The sequence below is a fragment of the Dama dama genome, chromosome 19 (genome assembly GCF_033118175.1).
Source record: "Dama dama isolate Ldn47 chromosome 19, ASM3311817v1, whole genome shotgun sequence".
Classification (NCBI taxonomy): domain Eukaryota; kingdom Metazoa; phylum Chordata; class Mammalia; order Artiodactyla; family Cervidae; genus Dama; species Dama dama.
This window is the reverse complement of record NC_083699.1, coordinates 50,453,724-50,475,248: the sequence shown is the minus strand read 5'-3', so window position 1 is coordinate 50,475,248 and position 21,525 is coordinate 50,453,724. Positions and strand designations below refer to the sequence as shown.

At 41.3% G+C, this 21,525-nt stretch overlaps 2 protein-coding genes and 1 non-coding gene across 4 annotated transcripts in view; 1 reads left to right on the top strand and 2 right to left on the bottom strand.

The window, feature by feature from the left end:
• The window catches only part of MYLK (myosin light chain kinase), a 280,134-nt gene extending 269,867 nt beyond the window's left edge, over nucleotides 1-10,267 (bottom strand). The window contains exon 1 of one of the 2 annotated variants that reach the window (XM_061166997.1): nucleotides 10,127-10,267. The gene's annotated coding sequence lies outside the window, so the exon portion shown is untranslated. Of the gene's footprint in view, nucleotides 1-4,404; nucleotides 4,518-10,126 lie in introns of those variants that run through there. The other variant, XM_061166994.1, reaches the window with a different exon arrangement.
• On the bottom strand, nucleotides 1,998-2,948 carry LOC133073956 (vesicle-associated membrane protein 4-like). The gene has a single exon (XM_061167936.1). The coding sequence runs from the start codon at nucleotides 2,835-2,837 to the stop codon at nucleotides 2,412-2,414; it is 426 nt and encodes a 141-aa protein (XP_061023919.1). The 5' UTR covers nucleotides 2,838-2,948; the 3' UTR covers nucleotides 1,998-2,411.
• A 10,115-nt stretch (nucleotides 10,268-20,382) lies between the features above and the next one.
• LOC133074278 (U6 spliceosomal RNA) lies at nucleotides 20,383-20,486 on the top strand. Its single transcript, XR_009697130.1, has one exon. It is a non-coding gene; the product is annotated as a U6 spliceosomal RNA (small nuclear RNA).
• The last annotated feature ends 1,039 nt before the right edge of the window (nucleotides 20,487-21,525 follow it).

Below are 21,525 nucleotides of genomic sequence, written 5' to 3'. Positions count from 1 at the left end.
TTTTAGAAATGAGGGAAATATTCTGTATCTTGATTATGGTAATACTTACATAACTATGTTTGTCAAAACACAAAGTTGTACACTAAAATAACTGAATTTTACTGTAGGAAAAATTAGAAAAATTTAGAAAAATAATACTTTGTTTTTTCTAATGTGAAAAAAATGTCTTAAAAAAGATTCCATAATGATGCAACATTGGAAAGAAAAGTTATTGTGTAACTAAAACAATGCCTACCACTTGTCAAGCAATGGAATCAAAAGGCAATAGAAACTGCTACATTTATCAAAATAAAGCATACTTTTCAAAGGTAGGGAAAGTTGGTGTTACTAATTCATGTGCAACATGTGATGAGTTGGGTACTGAATAATAATTGTTTCAAAGCTCCTAGTTAACTTTCAGAAAAAGACACTTAACTTTTAGCAATGTTATTTTCTTATAGAAAAACCAGAACTAAAAGTATAACCTAAAGGAAATGTAGATAAAACCCTTGTATACTTTAATATTCCTCAGAATTATTCTGTTGATCCTAAAGGGGCTGAAGATGTCAAAACTGTGGGCACACACAGAATCAGCCAAGGAAAGCAGAAAGTTCTATCTCACTTATCACCATAAATGTTAAAAAAAAAAAAAAAAAAAAAAGAAATCCAATAAAGCATTAGAAAATCAAAGCCAAAAGGTGTTTAAAAAAAACCTATATATCATAACCAAGTATTTACCAAAGAATTTATCTTAAGAATTCAAGGATGGTGTAACATTAAAAAATCATGAGCATAGATGATCAAAAATAGCATTTTATCTTGAAGTCTTGTATAACTCTGATAGAAAAACACAATTCAGAAGGATCTGAATACTTTGATTATAATAATACTGAAGAAAGACAGTATGATTAAAACCACATTGAAACTTAGTCTAAAGTTGTATATATTAAAGGAAGTGTTTTTTTCCCCAAGAATCTAGAAAGTGATGTAAATCTTATAGCCTACGGTAACTTGAAATTAAGAAAATATGAGAATGTTATCTCTTTTCATTATACAACTATTACCTTTTTTTTCCTCTTCAACTAGCAGAATTGGTTTCTGCTAATTTTTGTTTTTGTTTTTTACAATAAAAAATAGGTTTACTGGAATGTTTTTAGTTATAGCTGAAGGCAGCAACATTTACAACATTTAGCTTTCATTACATCTATAAACATGTGAACATTGCTTGCAAAGCAATTGTTAGTATGAGAAGAATCTTGCAAATATCAATGGAATGATTACACACATCTTTCAGCATAATGATTTGATATTCTGCAGAGGCTCCCTGACCACCAGCCTGACCCCACCTCGATGCAATAAAAAACTGGAAATAGAACTGCCATATGACCCAGCAATCCCACTCCTGGGCATACACACTGAGGAAACCAGGTCTGAAAGAGACACGAGCACCCCAATGTTCATCGCAGCACTGTTTATAATAGCCAGGACATGGAAGCAACCTAGATGCCCATCAGCAGACAAATGGATAAGAAAGCTGTGGTACATATACACTATGGAATATTACTCAGCCATTAAAAAGAATTCATTTGAATCACTTCTAATGAGATGGATGAAACTGGAGCCCATTATACAGAGTGAAGTAAGCCAGAAAGATTAACACCAATACAGTATACTAACGCATATATATGGAATTTAAAAAGATGGTAACGATAACCCTATATGCAAAATAGAAAAAGAGACACAGATGTACAGAACAGAGTTTTGGACTCTGTGGGAGAAGGCGAGGGTGAGATGTTCTGAGAGAATAGCATTGAAACAAGTATACTATCAAGGGTGAAAGAGATCACAAGCCCAGGTTGGATGCATGAGACAAGTGCTTGGGCCTGTTGCACTGGGAAGACCCAGAGGGATGGGATGGGGAGGGAGGCGGGAGAGGGGATCGGGATGGGGAACACATGTAAAATCATGGCTGATTCATGTCAATGTATGGCAAAAACCACTACAATATTGTAAAGTAATTAGCCTCCAGCTAATAAAAATAAATGAAAAAAAAAAGAATTAATCTATAAAAAATAAATAAATAAATTCAAGTCCTTATGCCATTAAAATAACAGTATGAAATATCCTTATCAGTGTTTGACTATATATACAACAGTGAATTGGCAAGTATCTAGTTTCAAATTAGACCCTTGGAATATGGCAAAATCAAGGCTAGTTATCTTTGCCTCAAACATAATTATTAAAAGCAACATTTTGTTGGAAGGGAGGGAGATAATTGGAGATTCTCAATGCTCCAATTTGAAGTGATACTTGCCTCTTAATTTCTTGAAAAAGAAGCTTTGAAAGTTATACACATGGGTTTCATTTAAATTATGCGGCAACCTTTTATTATTATTGTCCCAGATTTTGTTTAATGAAGATCTGTCATCAAATCAAGTACGGTATTTCACAACTATAAGAATGATAATCACTAACAAAAGAATAATACCAACCAAAGCCATGATGGCTTTTATTTTGCATCCGCACCACCACATTTGCCTTTGAAGTTGTTTGAATCTGTTGCTAAAAGCAGTTGCATTATCCAATAAGCTTTCTGACTTGTCCTGTAGTTCATCTAGTCTCTCCCCTCTTTCTATTACCTTTGTAATACTGTCTTGCAGGACATCAATGACTTCATCCACCTGATTCTGAACATGCTTAATTTTATCATTTCTAGGTCCAAATCTTGGTCCAGATGGTCCTCTTAGAAAAAAGTCCTCTTCTTCGTCTGAATCATCTTCTAAAAGATTTCTCCTTTTACTTTTCACAGAACCTGCGACATCATCATCATTCAGGTGGCACTTGAACTTGGGAGGCATCTTTTTTAATGAGGTGCTCTTCTACTTCCCAGCAGGATAAATCTTTACCACCTGAGTCTCCTGGAGGAGGACTCCCCGTACCTCCCGTGGAGGGCGGTGCTGGACTGGCAGGGGAAGGAGTGGGAATCGGAAGAAGAGAGCGGGGAGGAGCAGTTTATAATTTTGAAGACTCCTTCCTAATACACAAATCAAAGAAATAATTACCTAGTAAAAAAGCATTGAAGATTGATTCTCAATTCTGGCTGACACTGCAAACACCTGGGGAGCTCTGTAAAAACAGATTCCCTGACCCCACCCAAGTCTAGGCTAGGGACTGGGAGGCATGGTTTATTTTGCCAACAAGGATCCCAAAGGAATTTTGTTATTAGTGGGTTCTGAAAGTCTGTTATTAGGAAATAAAAGCTTCAGGCAGGTCTTCTCCTTGAAATTTTTTCAAGGTAGTTGTAAATATAAAAATTTTAGCATAAATAAAACTAAACATGTAAACTTTTCATAATAATGTGTGACTTGTCACCATCAAAAGAATTTATAGGGACCAATTCAAGGTCCCTACAAAAGTTCAAACGAGGAAAAGAACTTGAAGCGGAGGTGAAGCTCACGAGGTCAAAGGCAGTCTCCATTTTGGGACAGTGTCTGACATGTATTAGGAACTTAATCATTCCTTGAACAAATATTTAAGGATAGAAGAACTTGTCAATCAAAGAGGAAAGTGATGAATATTCCAGGAGAGGATAAACTCACATAGGCAAAAAAACAGGAAAGTGCAAACTGGGTTTAGGGACAAGAAGTTAACAAGTTCCATTGCCTTGGAGGTCAGATTACAGAGGCCCTTGCACTTCAGGTTAAGGGTGTCCTGTGAGAAGCAGGGAGCCATGGAGGGTTTCTGAAGATGGAGTGACACAGCCAGATTGGGCTTTAAGATTAACAAAGCAGTCAAGTGTAAAATGTATTTGTGCCACAGTTAATAGTCCAAGTGTGAGCTAGTGAAGCTCTGGTCACGAGCAATAGCAATATGAAAGTAAAACCCAGGGATTCTCTCTGCCTGGGATAACCACTGGAGGGGGGAACCATAGGAGGAAGCACTGAGAAGTTGTGGTGCTGCTTCTGCAACCAGCTTGTGCTTGAGGTGGCTGCCCAGTCACAACAAAAAGCCCGAACTCCCTAAAATACTTCAGTTGAAATGCTGTGGGATAAAATCAGTAGTATCTACATTAACTGTCTCATGCCCAGCACGAGGCCCTACTGTGAATGTGAAGACAAGCTTCCGTAGTAATAAGAGGCAAGTTACAGGTACACTAAAACAGTCTATTGTCTTCTGAACATGTCCACTTCCACAATGTTACCAGCCAAGTGACTATGGAAATGCTCTGTTGACACTACAAAAATGTGGAATGAGAACTTAACCTGAATAAGGGGAAACAGTAGGGACAGGTCCATTTTAGGCAAGTTCTCTGAATGGGCTGAGTACTCGACAGAAAACATGCAGAGTTCAGGAGAAAAATAGAACAGTAATGCCTAACCAGAAAGAAGACATTTTGGAGAAGTGAGGCAAATGAGGGGAAAGTACCTTCTCCTGGAGCAGCAGAGGGGAGATGCCTGAGGATCTTTCTTGAACACTCCAACTCACCCACCAGTCAGGCCTTAAGCACAGACAACCAGGCACCGTGGCATGTCAGATACTAAGACTACTTACTGGACTAAGAGCAAGGACATGGAGATAAACCATGGCCTTTGCCCTCAGGAGCTCGTTACCTAGTGTGACACCACACCTTATGACTCCAAGGCAAGTAAAGGTTACCAAGCACTGTTCATCTGCCCACAGGTTCCTCAGGCAAGCAGAGAAAAGGGCCCCTCTCCAGTTACATGTGTGCTTGCAGAGACCTGGACAGCACTGGAGCTGTGCCAAACAGCTCCAAACCACAGCCTCTTCCGGGTTTTTCACATAGCCTCCACCTAGTCCATCCCAGGCAAAGGAGAAGAGTCTTTCCTTCCACGGTCAGTGGAGACTGGCAAGAGCTTCCATGTTCAGTTCATGGGGTGAAAATTCCTGTGAAGGATGGTGCATTCCAGACTCAAGGCAGGTTCAGAATACAGTGTCAGCCTAGGTGTCAACTCTGGGTACTGGGTGGGATGGGGGCTGGGACTTCAGGGGTAAGGGGGAGCTGCATGGGCAGACACAAGGTACTCTGGGGCCCTGGCAGCAGACATATGGCAGTGATGACAGAGTCAGGCCAGATAAAGAAGGAACCTGCTTCCCAGGGCACTCTCAGACTAAAGGAGACAGCCTTCAAAGACTCTGGGGAACCAGAAGGGACAGATGAGAGAACCAATTTGCATCCATTTCTCTGCCTACAATGTAGAAAACCCAGGTTCGATTCCTGGGTTGGGAAGATCCTCTGGAGAAGGGAATTGCTACCCACTCCAGTGTTTTGGCCTGAAGAACTCCATGAACAGAGGAACTTGGCAGGCTACAGTCCATGGGGTCACAAAGTCAGAGATGACTGGGCAACTAACACTTTCACTTACACTCTGGTCAAAGTCAGGCCTTCTCACCCAATCACCGTCCTCCATCAGAGTGAAGAGGTAAGAACTCTGGCTATTTCCAGTTCTGCACCCAATGTCTTCGCCTCCTAGACTAGGGTTTCCACCTCACTATGATGCAGCTGGCAGGTGGGCTGACAGAAATGAAACATGAGGAAAGAACACCAAGCCCTGGGAGCCCAAAAGTCTTTATGGGGTGGGCTTTCACTCTGGATGTAGATTTGCTTCTTATAATTTTTGACCCAGGATAAAGTGAAAACAAAATTGTTCCAGGAACATTCTGGGCAGCAGAGGGAAAACTCCCCCCAAATAAATCTCAGGACAAGCTGTTCTGCATGGTTGAGAGCTCACCACAGGGCCAAAGGTTCTTCACTAGGTTCTAACAAAGGAGGAGAGGAGAGCTTTTGGAGACAGCAAACAAGTATTCCCACCTTCCTCTCTCCAGGCCAGTAACCACCCTCTCTCCTGCTCCCTGAAGAAAAGCTTTGAGGCCTTTCCTCATCACATCTTGCCACCCAAAATTTCTTGCTACCCAAAATTCTCCTAATTGAGTCTGAACCACAGAACTAACCCCTCTTTTCTAATTATATACTGCATTCATGTTCACTGTTTCCCCATAAAACCCAAAGTCCCTTGGGCATAGTACCTTCCTTGTATAATCCTCCACAGGGCTAGATGGAGAGGAGGTCTGTCATTCATGCTTGTTGGCTGAGGTATAGGTCATTCCATAGACCTAGGGAACACTATACAATATACAGAATTATAGCTATTCCTTCTTTCATACCTCTTTATATTCACACATTCACTTCATTTATATAAACACTCTCACTGACGAGGAAACTGCACTCAGCCCACAGATGTTAAATACCATACCCAAGAACAGCCAGCCAGTGAGTGAACAGGATGGCTCTGAACCCAAGCTTAACTCCAAAGAGCATACTCTACCCTCATGCTCCTCTCTCTCTGAAGGAGAACTGCTCTGCAGCAGAAATATCAATCTCTGAAAACAAAACAGATAAACAGCATCCTCAATGATGAAAGCTCAACTGTGAAGCATTTCGGTTCCTGAAAGATTAGGAGAACTAACTCATAGAGTCCTGCATTCACAAATTAGCATCCATCCAATCTGGGGTTCCAGAGTCAGGGGAAGCAGGTGGAAATTAAGCAGCAGATCTGAAAGAAAAGGAGATCCTTTCCTCACCCCTTTTCTTTTGTTCTCCAGAGGGCTTTGTACTCAGGATCCAAAAGAAGAGGGGAGAGGAGAAAGGGGGACAAAAGCACCAACTGTGGGGGGAGGGGACAACATTGGGATATTCGAGAAGCCAGATCTATATGGAAATTCCCTCATCTCCCTTGCGGGGTGTCCCTCACAAGCATTCCCCTCAGACACAAGGGACAGTGCGAGCCTCTGGAAGTCCAGCCTTAGCCCCACGAGCAGCAAACAGTGAGGAGTTCCTCCAGGCTCTCCTCCTGCCCCAGCCTGGTTTCACAAGGACCATGGCCCTGACAAGCAGGAGCATCTGACACGGCAGGAGGGCTACATCTGCAGCCGTAGTGACAGTCCTGAGGTCCGCCCACCTTCAGGCTGTACGAACTACAAGTGCTCAACCTGCTGGCTTAAAGCAAATGGAGAAGTATGAAGCCAGAACTCAACAAACAGACAAGGGAATTCATTTGCAGAAGGGCACAGGTGGGCACAGGTGGGCAAGGTGAGTGGCTCACACAGCAGCCCGCGGCCCCGCACACTCGCCTTTCTGTTCTCGTGGAGCAGGAGGTGAGGGGAGCAGAAGGAAGAGGGCAGACATCACTTGGCACAGGAGCCTGTCCCAGTGTCATCTGCACTGCTCTCTGGATTCCCAGCCCCAGGCCACCACTTGTATGCTTTCCATGCAAATGCTCCTACCTCATGCCCTCTGGGTACACTCCCTGGGGTTCAGAGGAGAAGGACACAATAGTCAGGTTGGGAGAGGATAACATCTTGTGTTGGGGAAGTTTACTTTCTAAGGGTTTTTCTCTAAAATTCTCCACAATTACAGAAAGGATAGGACAGGAAGCTTATAAGAATGAACAATTTCCCAATCAGAGTATGTTGGCTTGAATTGAGGGAAGGGCAGTTAGGCTGACAAGCGGCCCTGGTGTATATTTCCAGAACACCAAGAAGTGTTTTCAGAAAGATACTAAGTAAGAGTCCACATGTTCATTGGGTCTCTGAACCCCTACCGGGGCAGGGCTGCATTCTCAAGTTGCCACCTCTTGAATCTCAAAAGACAAAGTGCCAATAAATCAACTAGTTCTGTTTCACAGACTCAGATTCAAATTTTTGGGGGGGAGTGGAGGATGTGTGTGAAGCAAGAGGTCAATCTTATAGATACTGAGGCCATGGTGATCCCAGAGCATTCACAATCTATTCCACTGAGGCTGGGGCAGACCGCCCTCCCCCAGCTACCATTAAACCCCCTCTCCCACCTTTGGTTCTGCAAGAGCCTCTCTCCTAACCCCAGCACCATCTGGGGCAGCCTCCTCTGACAATTTGTCCCAGTGGATTCCCCTGGAGCTGCCAACCAGAAGCTCCTGCCCTATGGTGAATGCACCTGTCTGTCTAAGGTCTGGGCAGTAGGTGGGTCCACCTAAGCTGACCAGTTAGACCGGGAACATCCCCAGGACCTACTCTGTTCTATACATGTCCCCTAACCTCTGAGGAAATAGTCTCCTGAGAAGAGGGTCAGCAAACCTTATATAAAGAAAAAGTGCTCCAAGGCCTCAGCTCCCCCCTCCTCAGTTAGCTAGATACTACACAAAATAAACCAAATACACAAATCCTTTGCCACCTGGGGCAGTTTTCCAAGCTCATGCCTAGTAGTGCCTGAGGACCAGCATTTTTGTGCATCACGAGTGAGGGAACTGATATGCACATCCTGGTGAAAAGGCTCTTGTGCAAGGCCCCAGGGTACCCATTACCCAGTCCAGTAGCCAGCATCCAGCCACCCCCCCTGTCTGCCAGGACCCAGTGCCCAGGCTCCCACCTGCTCTGGCTGAAGGCTCTTAGCCCAGTCAGGATGGGAGACGAAAGGCCCACCTCACTCTGGGCCTTGAGAAGGAACATTCCATACCAGCCCAGGGCACCGTGGTGCCAGCAGCGTCACCTTCCACATGGCTGCAGTATGCAGGGAAGGGAAAGAGACTAAGACAAGATCACCAAAGAGAAAACACAAGGTGGTTAAGAATTTAAGACAAAATAAAGAGATGGAGGGGAAGAGGGAAATAAAGTGAGGAGAAAACAAAACTATTTTGCTACAACCTGAGATGCCTTTTAGGCAACCAGTAAGGTTACCAGAAGCACCTACCCTTCCCCCTGTGCTTAGTCGCTCAGTCGTGTCTGACTGTCTGTGACCCCGTGGACTGTAGCCCACCAGGCTCCTCTGTGGGGATTCTCCAGGCAAGAATACTGGGGTGGGTTGTCATGCCCTCCTCCAGGGGATCTTCCCAACCCAGGGATCTGAACCCAAGTGTCCCACTTTGCAAGTGGATTCTTTACCATCTGAGCCACCCGGGAAGCCCTTCCCCCAGAGACTTTGTTGGATCTGTGGATCCTCCACTCTTTAAAGGGTGAGGGGTTCCCTAAACAGTCCTCTCAAACCCACCATTTACAAATAACTTATTGACCAGCTGTGCATTTTGACAAACAACTGCACTAAAACAGGGAGGAACCCACAGCCCCAGGTGGAAAGGGGACACAGCATAGTCAGGCTGTGGGGTAGGTGGCAAGTGGGGATTTCACATACTCTGCTCTTTGCACTCAGGGAGAGGAGGGATGGTAGAAACCAGTGGCCGAGGCCTGGTACTATTCCCACTGCCTGAGTGTGCCCCCACTTCCCCCCAGCTCCTTCCATTGCAATGGTTATTTTTACCCTTGCTAGGCCGCAAAGGAGCTGGGTCTTTCTACTTCAGGTTACTATCTAGAGGATGGGCCCTCAACAACAACAAATGCTTGAAAAAATCTCCCCACCAGCCATCTTCACATCTGCAACACCACTCCTAGAAGTTCAGTCCTTTGGGTCTTGAGGAGTGTAAGTAGCCACAAGTTCCATGGAGGAGTTCTGCCTTAACCACTGACAGCTAACACCTGGGAATTAGTTTAGCCTAAACTTTCCAACCGCAATGATCTGAGAACAAGAGTCTTTCAACCATAAAACTGGTTGAAGACAAGCAGGCAGAACAGCAGGCGGGGGGCTTGAGTGAGGAACAGGGAGAGAGAGAAAGACTGCAACGCCTGGCGCCCCAATTTTGTCTGGGACTCCGGAGCTGCACCCATTGCCCTATCTTCCAGGGCTCGTCTTTAGACAGGGAGGACTTTCACGTGGCACACCCGCCCCGCAGCTGTCGTTCCCCAGTCATCCTGCAAGGCGCTGGGGAGCTGGGAGAAGAGCCCACCTTTCTTTCTTGCAGGCTAGCGGCGATTTGCACCACTCAAATCAACGGTATCCCTTTCGGATGACGCCTATAGAGACAACGGCGTCACCGTCCCCAGGCACCACACCTTCCAAAAGAAAACCGAGGCTGCTTGGAAGTGCTGGGTCGCCCCCTTGTGCGTCCCCCCGCCCAACTCCTCGCCGCACGCAGGAACCCCCCTCCAACAGTGGAGCATGGAGCAAGCTCCCGATCCAGGGTCCCGACCCCGCGACCCCCGCCCTCGAGGAGTGACTCCCAGGGGCCGCGTCGGGACAATAGCGTGGGGCGGGCTCACTCACCCGCGCAGCGAAGGCAGCCCGGGAGCCGAGGCACAGCGCTCGGCAGGGTCGTCCCGCGGGCGCGCAGCGCGGGCTCAGCGCTCAAAGCGCCGCTGGCTGCCAACCCCGCGGCACTGGGAGCAGGAGAGGCGCGTCCGGGTCGGTGCAGGGGTGAGCCGCCCGGAGAGTGCGCGAGCAAGTGGGAGAGCCCCTCAGAGCCCAGCGCTCCGAGTCCCGATCCAAACTGCGGACTCGGACTCACACGCGCTGGTTTGCATGTCATTTGCATAGCGCACTGGGAATGGACCCGCGGCCCTTGCGCCACGCCCACCTGCCCTCCTCCCGGGGTCGCGAGCCGAGAATCCGGAGCGGAACCGGGCGCGGGACGCCGGTCCACTTAGCCCTTCCCTCGCCCCGCCCCAACTCCTCGCACACCGGACTGGTGGCCTTCGGTGTGTTTTCTCGTGTTTTCCCCTGGAAGGCCACTCAATACACAAGAGAAGACCATACACTGGAAAAACTCAGTAGACTTTAAAATTAATTAATCTTTGATGTGGCTACCAAAAAGAACAACGACTTGAGTAGATTCCCCAAATGAATGCAATTTTAGTTTTCGGACAAAGTATCGCGAAAAGCGTGCTCATTTTCAGAATTGGGCACAACGTGCAATTTTGTTCAGGCTGGATAACTTAGTCCTTAAAAAGGCGGATTCTGGAGTTGAGAACTCTACCCCTTAATTTCTAGCTGCAAAATTTGGAGCAAGTTACTTATCTCTGTTATTCATCTCTTGTTTTCTTGTCTCTGAAATGGGGACAAAAAATCTGCCTCATAGGAATGTAAGACTTCAGTGAGACAAGCCTGGTAAAGCGCTTAGGATAGCCCCTAACAGAGTTACTTTTAAACGTGCAAGTATGATCTTTATCTAGGGCCTCCCTGATAGTTCAGTGGGTAAAAAATCCGCCTGCAATGTGGAAGACACAGAAGACATGGGTTCAGGTTTTCACTCCTAGGTCAGGAAGATCTCCTGGAGAAAAAAATGGCAAGCCACTCCAGTATTCTTGCCTGAAAAATCGCATGGACTGAGGAGCCTGACAGGCTACATACAGTACATGGGGTGCAGAGAGTGTACACGACTGAGCACAGACATAATCTATATGTACTTAAAGGAGAGGCAACTAGATCATGGTGAGGCAAGCAGCAAGGAGAGGAGAGGAAGAAGCTATCAAAGGTGGAGAGAGAATGCCCTAAGATTAGAGACAGTCTGGAAGGTTCACACCAGGGTTCCCCACCAAACTCTACTGTGAGGCTAACCAGACCCAGCTCTGTGAAAGCATTTCTATATCTTCTTTCCCCACAGAAGATCGAAGTTTGAAGACATTTTGAAATGGTATCATGGGATGCTCTGGAGAAATCTTAAAAATGTTCAATTCAGCTACTTATTTTTTAAAAAATTAAATAGAAAGGAAGTGTACTGTGGTGGAGAGTCCCAGATTGTGTTAGACCTGGGTCTGGTGCTAATTTTGTGGAGCTTGCGGAGTCACTCGCTGTCTCTGGGCCTCAGTTTTCTAATCTGTAAAATGAGGATGCTCCTTAGGATGCTTTTTGGTTTGGGCTTTTTTCCCAGGCATCTTCCTACTCTGAAACGTTAGCTCCAGGGTTCCTCAGATATTTTCCTTTGTCATGAGTCAAGAATCCCTCACTGATTTAGAGGATACCTTTAAAATTTTTTTCCTCTTGCCTAATATTTACTTTGCATCTGCTATGAAATATTGTGTAGTGCTTCCTGGTCTCTTCATTTGCACTTGCCTTTTGTTGCATCTATTATCCATTTTATTATCAGTCAGTTCAGTCGCTCAGTCATGTCCGACTCTTTGCGACCCCATGAACCACAGCACACCAGGCCTCCCTGTCCATCACCAACTCCTGGAGTCTACCCAGACTCTTGTCCATTGAGTCGGTGATGCCATCCAACCATCTCATCCTCTGTCGTCCCCTACTCCTCCTGCCTTCAGTCTTTCCCATCAGGGTCTTTTCAAATGAGTCAGTTCTTCACATCAGGTGACCAAAATATTGGAGTTTCAGCTTCAACATCAGTCCTTCCAATGAACACCCAGGACTGATCTCCTTTAGGATGGACTGGTTGGATCTCCTTGCAGTCCAAGGGACTCTCAAGAGTGTTCTCCAACACCACAGTTCAAAAGCATCAATTCTTCGGTGCACAGCTTTCTTTATAGTCCAACTCTCACATCCATACATGACTACTGGAAAAACCATAGCCTTGACTAGATGGACCTTTGTTGACAAAGTAATGTCTCTGCTTTTTAATATGCTGTCTAGTTTGGTCATAACTTTCCTTCCAAGGAGTAAGCGTCTTTTAATTTCATGGCTGCATTTTATTATAGTTCTGCTCTAATAGTTGTCAGCTCCTAGTCTTGCATACTATTGGGTTGGCCAAAAAGTTTGTTTGGGTTTTTCCTTAATAGCTTATGGAACAAACTTTTTGGGCAACCCAATATAATTTTCCATATTTAATCTTAGTTCTATAGGCAAATATATATTTAATGTTCATCATTGATTCTTTATGTCTTTCTAATCTTGCCATTTTGGTATGCAAGTGTTTATTTCTGGATTGTCTCTTTTATACCATTGGTCTATATGTCTGTTCTTATGCCATCCTACTTTGTTTTGCTCATTGGAGCTTTTTATTATGTTTTAGAATCATAGAGACTACTGAAAGGTTGTTGCTAACCATGAAAGACACCAGGATTCTTGGCCTCCAGAGGAGAAGAATTCAATCCAGGGCCAGAGACGAGGCTTGATCACTCAGAACTTTTGTGTAATAAAGTTTTATTAAAGTATGAAAGAGATAGAGAAAGCTTCTGACATAGACATCAGAAGGGGTACGGAGAGTGCCCCCTCACTAGTGTTAGCAATGGAGTTATATACTTTTAATTAGTTATTACATTGAATCAAAAGAATGGAGGTTGTAAAGACCTTACAAGACCCACTCCCATAATTTACATTTTAAGATAACAGGATTCACCAGAAGGTTTTTTCCAGAAACTGTCCTCAAGCAGGATACATTATTGTTATGTAATCCCAAGGAATGTAAAGGGAAAAAAAGTTTGTCCTTTCTTCCTCCTTGAGAATTCCAGACCCCTCTCTCCTTGGGGCCCCAGGACTTCCTATCAACCTGCCTAGGAATTGACTCTCTCACTACCAACTTTGATCATCTTTTCTGAGATCATTGTGGTTATTTAGGAGTCCCTAAATGAATTTTAGAGAGTTCTCATATGTATTTTAGGACTTCTTGTTCCCTATTTCTGCAAAAATCATCATTGAGATTTTGAGAGAGATTGCATTGAATCTGTAGATTGCTTTGGTTAATACAGTTTTCTTAACAATATTAAGTCTTCTAGTCCACAAACACAAGATGCTTTCTTGTTTCTTTTCTTTCTTTTCTTCTTGCCTTTCTTTTGACAATGTTTTGTAGTTTTTGCTATAAAAATTGTTCACCTTCTTGTTTAAATTTCTTACTATTTTTTTTTGATGCTATTGAAAATGGAATTGTTTTTTAATTTCCTTTTATGATTGTTCATTGCTAGTAGGTAGAAATGCAACTGGTTTTTGTTTATTGATTTTTGTATCCTGCCCTATTATGTCAATTTTTTTCCACTTCCAAAAATTTATCCTTAGTGTGAAGTCCTGTCGTGAAAGGGAATCCTGGCTGGCCAGTTTTTAAGAGTTAATGGGAGCTGGGCTGTACCAGTCCCTATAAACATGGCTAATGACTAGAGATCAAGAAGGTTTGCACGAAATTATAGGAAATATATCACTGATCCTGAAAAATGCCATGGTCCAAACACACAAACCTAGTGCATGAAGGCTGGTTTGTTAAGATTAAATAAATCAGTTTCAGAGAGAAATGTCTATTTGTTCCCTTAGATGTCCTAAAATAATGCAAGTTAACCCCATTGCCGCAAAGCAAAACACTAGTTGCAGAAAATATCCTTCTGCTTGGTGGGGAGGGGGTGCCTGTTTATTTTTACTGCCTTTCTAAGAAGTTTAATCTGCAAGTCCTAGCCTCCATCTGTCTGTGCATGTCCTCTGCACTTCCTTCCTGTCTCCGGATCCCTCCTCTGGCCTGGTCCCCTTCATTGCTGGGCCCTCGTTAGGAAAACCAAAGAAGAAGGAAAGGGAAAAAAGAGAAGGTAAAATATCATAATTTATTAATCTCTGACAAGTATCAAATAATAAATAGCTCACCTTAGTTTATGAATTCATTAAATCCACCTAGATCACTTTTGGTGGATTGAGGTTCTCAAGTCTGGCCAGAGGTAGGACTCACCTGTGAAGCTTTTTTAAAAATACTTATGCCTGGGTGCACTCACAGAAATTGATGCAGTTGATCTGGGATGGGGCTTCGGGAATGGTTTTTTTTAAAATTCCCCAGTAATTCTGATGTGAGATCAGAGCTGAGAACTGCTTATAGCTACGATAAAATCCACAGCAGAAAGATCACTTTAGAAATTAACCAACAGTGCTTTTGTTTGGCTAATGATTTCTTTAAAGACAAGTGCCTTGTCCAGAGTCATTGCCATATGAAAATACAGACATACTGAACTCCAGAATGTGTTTGTTCCTGTAAATATTTACTATAAATTGCTTTTCTGTACTTTAAAACCTATTTTGTCATGCATTATCATTTTATCATTGAAAAATCTTATATTTGGGGAAAAACATTTGACTACAAAGCCAACAGTGAAGATATAATTTCAAATTCAAGAAAAAATGTTTAAATCAAATTTTAATCATTAAAGTCACATATTATAATAGCTAAAAAAAAAAAAAAAAAAAGGAAGAAAAGAACCCTACAGAAGGTAGAAAATAAAAAGTACCTGTCATCTCCTCCACAGTTGCACCCTGCAATCCCACAAGTATCCTCTATTGAGAATTTCTTGGGCATCTTTTAGGAAAGGGCTATTTTATCATATAACTTATTATAATAATAATTCTAAAATTTAGTTCAAAATGTTATTTTAAAGTTCTTATGGTTACTATAATGTTAGAATCAATTTTAATATATAAACCAATGATTTCAAGCTGCAGAATCCCCAACTTCCAAGGAGGTGACAGGGGAAAGCAAAGGGGACTGGGGTCAGGTTCCAGGTTTATATAGTATGAAAGAATTGCAACAACTCTTTTAATGAAAAGACAAATAAGAACTCAAATGATCACATTCTGTTATTTCACATTCTATCATTCTTCCTCATATACTACTACTAATAACCTATAGGGTCTCTATTTGCTTCCACTCCTCCACAAACACACTGTAGAGGTTATTTTAGAAACCATAGAGGGAAACACTATAAAAAGCCAGTACAGCAAAGACCATCTTTAAGGAGAAAATGAACACATGGAAGTCACAGCTGAGAAAACTATATACTGTAAAGCAAATTTTGGGGTGTTTATGGCAACCCACTCCAGTACTCTTGCCTGGAAAATCCCATGGACAGAGGAGCCTGGTAGGCTGCAGTCCATGGGATCGCTAAGAGTTGGACACGACTGAACGACTTCACTTTCACTTTTATGCATTGGAGAAGGAAATGGCAACCCACTCCAGTGTTCTTGCCTGGAGAATCCCTGGTGGGCTGCCATCTGTGGGGCCCCACAGAGTCAGACACAACTGAAGCGACTTAGCAGCAGCAGCATATGTAAAACCCTTGATTTACAAATCCAGTAAACTCAATTTTCTGCATAGTAAGAATCTACAACCAGATACCATCCATTAAAAATCCTTTGTTTTGTAGAAGTAGAAATGGAGGTTCTAAGTCATACATTTCTACCTCAAATTCTTCTGTGAAAGGACAATACTATAATGATAAGATCTTCTGAGTCAGCCACTTGGTTTGCATGGAAGCTATGTCATTAACTAGCTGTGTGACCTTGGACAAGTAATACATTCTTCTGGGCCTTAAGTTCCTAGTTGTTAAAAACGAGATACAAATGAAATAAACTCAGTCTACTTCATGGTGATGTTTTGAAAGTTTAATGAGAAGATGTACTGCAAAGCATATTAACTCTGGACTCCAGTGGGCTAAAATTCTTTCTATTATTTTTGTATACACAAAGTGAATGAATGAGTATGTTTCTTGTAATTGTTTATCTGGGGAAATAAACAACAACAAAAAGATATTCATTGCAAAAACAAAACAAACTATATCATTACAACAAAATGGAATTTTTGGGGGAAAAAAAAAAAAACAGAAGAAAAATTTTTTGGAAAATTTTTAGACTATCCTAAATTTAGAATTAAATTAGTCTAGATTATCCCAGCATGTTTCATAATGGTCTTCTACATGTCCATGTATCCACTGGAAAAACTGGCTAAGTCAAGAGCCCTCACATGAGGGCTGATATTAGGAGGCTGGCTAAAACAGCAACATTGTGAATTCCTCTTCTTTGTAGATCTTCCAGGGCTCATCTGGTCCCTGCCCCAACCTCTCAGCAAGACCTTACCTAAATAGTCTTAGAGAGATGTATATCCACCTTTCCTTCCTGATAACATAAGGAGGAGCTTTCACTTTAATTACAAGTTCCAGTGACTGAACAGTCTGTCTAAAAAGTTCTTTCTTATGTCTATAAAATCTTCATGTTGCTAATAAAAATCCAGTCAAATCATGTTAGTGACAAAATTGCTAAATACTTATAAATAAATTTAACAAGATAGACTTAGGATTTATCCTGAAAAAAAAAAAAAACTATTTATATTGAAAAAAACTAAGAGGAAAAAACTATTAAAAGACAAAAGGGGATTTTAATAAATTGAAATCCTAAAAGGAAAGACAATAAAAAACTGTTAATTCTAGGAATTTTAATATATAAATTTAATGTAGTTCTGATTAGAATTCCAACAAGGTTTTTCTTGGAATTAGATAGGATGATTCTAAAATTCAGTAGCAAGGGTGGGATGTTTCGAGAGAACAGCATCAAAACATGTATATTATCTAGGGTGAAACAGAACACCAGCCCAGGCTGGATGCATGAGACAAGTGCTCAGGCCTGGTGCATTGGGAAGACCCAGAGGAATCGGGTGGAGAGGGAGGTGGGAGGGGGGATCGGGATGGGGAATACATGTAAATCCATGGCTGATTCATGTCAATGTATGACAAAAACAACTACAATGTTGTAAAGTAATTAGCCTCCAACTAATGAAAATAAATGAAAAAAATAAATAAATAAAATAAAATTCAGTAGCAAAAGAATGCCAAAGAATAGCTAATACAACTATAAAATATAAGAAAATGAAGAGTGGGTATACACGGAACTTACTAAGATATCAGCTGTACTGTAATGTTTATGTATTCAAATCAATATGCCATTAGTAAGGATATATAAAAATGCATTTGTGGAATAGAAAAAATAATTGGTCATTATTACAGTGGCTAATAGAAATGTTTATGTGCCAAAATGGTAGTTCAGTGGGAAAAAGATGAACCCTCTTTAAAAAAAAAAAGTACAGGCATATAACTGGTTACCCATATGAAAGAAAATAAAAATGGACTACTATCTTACACTAAAATCAAAAGTAAATTGCAAACAAATTAAGTATTTCAGTATAAAAGAAAAATAATTTTTAAACCTGAAGAAAACTGTCTGTGAGATTATATGTGCAATCAATGATTTGGGAAGAGTTTCCTTACAAAGAACTAAGAAACTATAAAATAAAGCCAAGCATATTTGACCACATACAAATAATTCCTTTTTTGTTATTTGGCAAAAGGTACTAAGACAAAGTTAATAGCAATCAATATGTTTGGGAAATGTTTGTGTTACTATATTCTTCATTATCACTTCATCACTTCACTAAGACAAAGTTAATAGCAATCAATATGTATGGGAAAATGTCTGTGCTACTATATTCTCACCAAGGATTACTTTCTATACAAAGCACCCTTAAAAACTGATAAGACAAAACCAACAGTGGGAATAGAAAATTGTGCAAAGGATACAAATAGACAATTCTCTGGTGAGTAAAGCCAAAAGGCCCAACAAACATAAGAATATAGTCAAATTCACTAGAGATCAGGGAAATAAAAATGAAAGTAATGTAAAATTTCTTGACACCTATCACAGTGGCAAGAACAAACACAATATAGCAAAGCTTCCACTGATCAAAGGTGGAACAATTTAAAAGTATCTGTAAGAGTCACAACTACAGTGGATTGAAACACATCAAGTAAATTTAATCCATGAATTCACAGTGATGCTAAAGAAACAAGTCACCACTGAAGGATGCTAGGAAACCAATTCATTATTTTGAAAATTGGTAAAAAGCTGGAAAGAGTCAAGCATTTTTCTTATGTAAATGAACTCAGGTAATCAAATAGCAGAGTGGAGGACATTTTTCTTTATAGATGTATTCTATGTCACAGATGAAAAAGGATAGCTAGTGTTGTAATCCTAGTGGATCTGGACACTGACCACGAGTGATTTGCTAACATCACAAGGGAGAGATAACCAGATATTATGTGAGTCCCAGTGAAGAAACTGACACCATCTGAATTATTCTTGTCATAAAAGTCAAACTCGAGTCTGACCAAGCCTCTAGACTCCACTACCAATTCACAGAAAATAACTAGGACAACATTCCACTACAACAAAGGGATGCAATCTGAAAAATTCAGACTGTAAGAAACTTCATGGCATTGTTAACCTGGTTCTTTTAACAAATAAATTGTAAGGAATAAAAAAATGGAGGGAGAGGCTATAAGTTAAAAGACACAAAACACTTTAATTTGTTGCAATTTGTGGGCCTTGTTTGAATCTTGCATGCATGCTAAGTCGCTTCAATTGTGTCCAACTCTGTGTGACCGCATAGACTGTAGCCCACCAGGCTCCTCTGTCCATGGGATTCTCCAGGCAAGAATACTGGAGTGGGTTGCCATTTCCAACTCTAGCAGATCTTCCCAACCCAGGGATCAAACCCACGTCTACTAAGTCTCCTGCATTGGCAGGTGGGTTCTTTGCCACTAGCACTACCTGGGAAGCCCATTTGAATTCTTACTCAAACAAAATGTAAGCACTGGCTGACAATTTCATGAATAACTATTGTTAATATTTTAGATATTGTAATAATATTGTGTGCTTTTATCTTTTAGACATACACTTATCTTTATAAATGAAATAATAAGGTATCTGAAATTTGTTCTAAAATAATATAAAACATGGGAAGTAGATGTGATAGAGTCAGCCATGCATGGATGGTGGTTGAGGCTTCCAGAAAGGAACATGACAATTCATTACACACTCTGCCTACTTTTGTGCATGTTTGAAATTATCCACAATAAGCAAACACACAGACACACACACCAAACACACCAAACCATCATTTCTATTGCTGATTGTGTGGTATGAATGAAGATAATTCTCACACATTGCCAGCAGAAATGTAAAGTGTTACAATTTTTTCAGAAGGCAATTTGGCAAGGTCTGTTTTTTAAAATACATATATACTTTGTTCCAGAAATTCTACTCCTGGGACCCTATTCCTTAGGAATATAAGTAGGAACCCATGAGGCCACATTACAGATATGTTTACTGTGAAACTGTTTGTAGGGGAACCCAATCTATAGCAATCTACAGTATTCAGCAGCTTGGGTAGACTGGTCCACTCTCCCTCTAGTTAACCTTTTTATTGTGTGTCTACTTTCAAAGTCTGAAAAACTAAAGACAATTCCCAGACTCCCTTGAAGCTAGTGTTCTAGACTGTGATTTAATTTCACCAGTCAGATGTACAAGTGTAGCTCTGACAGACATGATATGGGTCTCAAGTCAACAGCTCTGATAGTAGCTTCCTGACTTCCCAGGTTGTAGCTAGGGTGGCATGACTCTGGAACCAGCAGCTGGGACACCAGCTTCCTGACTGTGATGGATGTTGCATTTCCCTTGGGCGGCAGGTTCCATGGGACTGTTGTGGGAGTCATCACTGGAGGCCCAGCCTAGAATCTGGTATTTGGATCCCTCTAAGGATTTGGGCTTCCACAGTGGCTCAGACAGTAAAGAATCCACCTGCAATGCAGGAGACCCGAGTTCAGTCCCTTAATCGGGAAGATCCCCTGGAGAATGGAATGGCTACCCATTCCAGTATTCTTGCCTGGAGAATCAGATGGACAGAGGAGCCTGGAGCACTACAGTCCTTAGAGTCGTAAAGAGATGGACACGACTGAGTAACTAAACTTTCACAAGGATTTGGTTAGGTCCCAAATTACCTGTATTAAATCACTTTCTATTTAAAATACTTAGTTCCTCGATACAGAGAAGATTAGCATGGCCCTTGTGCAAGGATGACATGCAAATTCGTGAAGTGTTCCATATTTAAAAAAAAAAAATAAGGAAAGAATTTATTTTAGCAATTAAAAATAATTAGTTCTTGCTAGATACAACTGATCCAAATTATTGAATAAATTATAGTATTACATCTCCAGATCATGGAATATTAAAAGGATAAATTAGATCCATATAAATGACCCAGTAGAATCTAGAGTAGTAGCATATGTATTTTCATAAGTACTTCTAAGTGTGAGAAAATGAAAGTACAAATGAGTATAATATGACCCATTTTTTTCAAAACAATGATCAACTCCCTGAAATCTCTATAAATATTAATACAAGGATCTAGGTAGGATTTCACAAGCATGGAGAAAATATTGGCTATGAATATAGGTAACAGGTGTCTGGCTAGGGAATAAGAAAGGGGTTAACATGGGGAGAGGAGGTAGAGAATAAATGTTCAAAAAAAAGCAAGCATGACAGGATTCTATGTATGTAAATTTATTGGGGTATGTATATTGCATGCATAAAAAATTCTTGAAAGAATAACCAACAATGTAACCTCAGTATGATGGGTGGGATTTACTTTCTTCTTTATATAATAATCAAATGTTTCTAATGAGCACTTTTTATATGATCAGGGGGAAAAAAGATATTTGCATTGTAGAAAAAAGCAAAAGAAAAAGTGACTTACAATAGTAACAAAAGCTATAAGGCACCCAGGACTTAATCCCACAAAAGTTTAACAAGATCTTTAGGGAGAAAATAAACGGAGCTTTATACAATACTAATGTATTAGAGATCTCAGTATAATAACAATGGCAATTCTCTAAATCAACCTATAAATTCAAAACAATTCACCTAAAACTCAAGAGGATTTTTCATAGAACTTGATAAACTGATCTTTGAGTTCACATAGAAGAGTAAAAGGCCTGCAATAGCCAAGACAATTTACAAAATGAATAAGAAGAAAGGATCACCACATCAGATATCAAGACATTATGGAAAATCAACTATATTCCAATAACATTTTTAAAAAGATGTTATGAATTTGCAATAATTAAAACAGTGTGGTATTGCACAGAGGC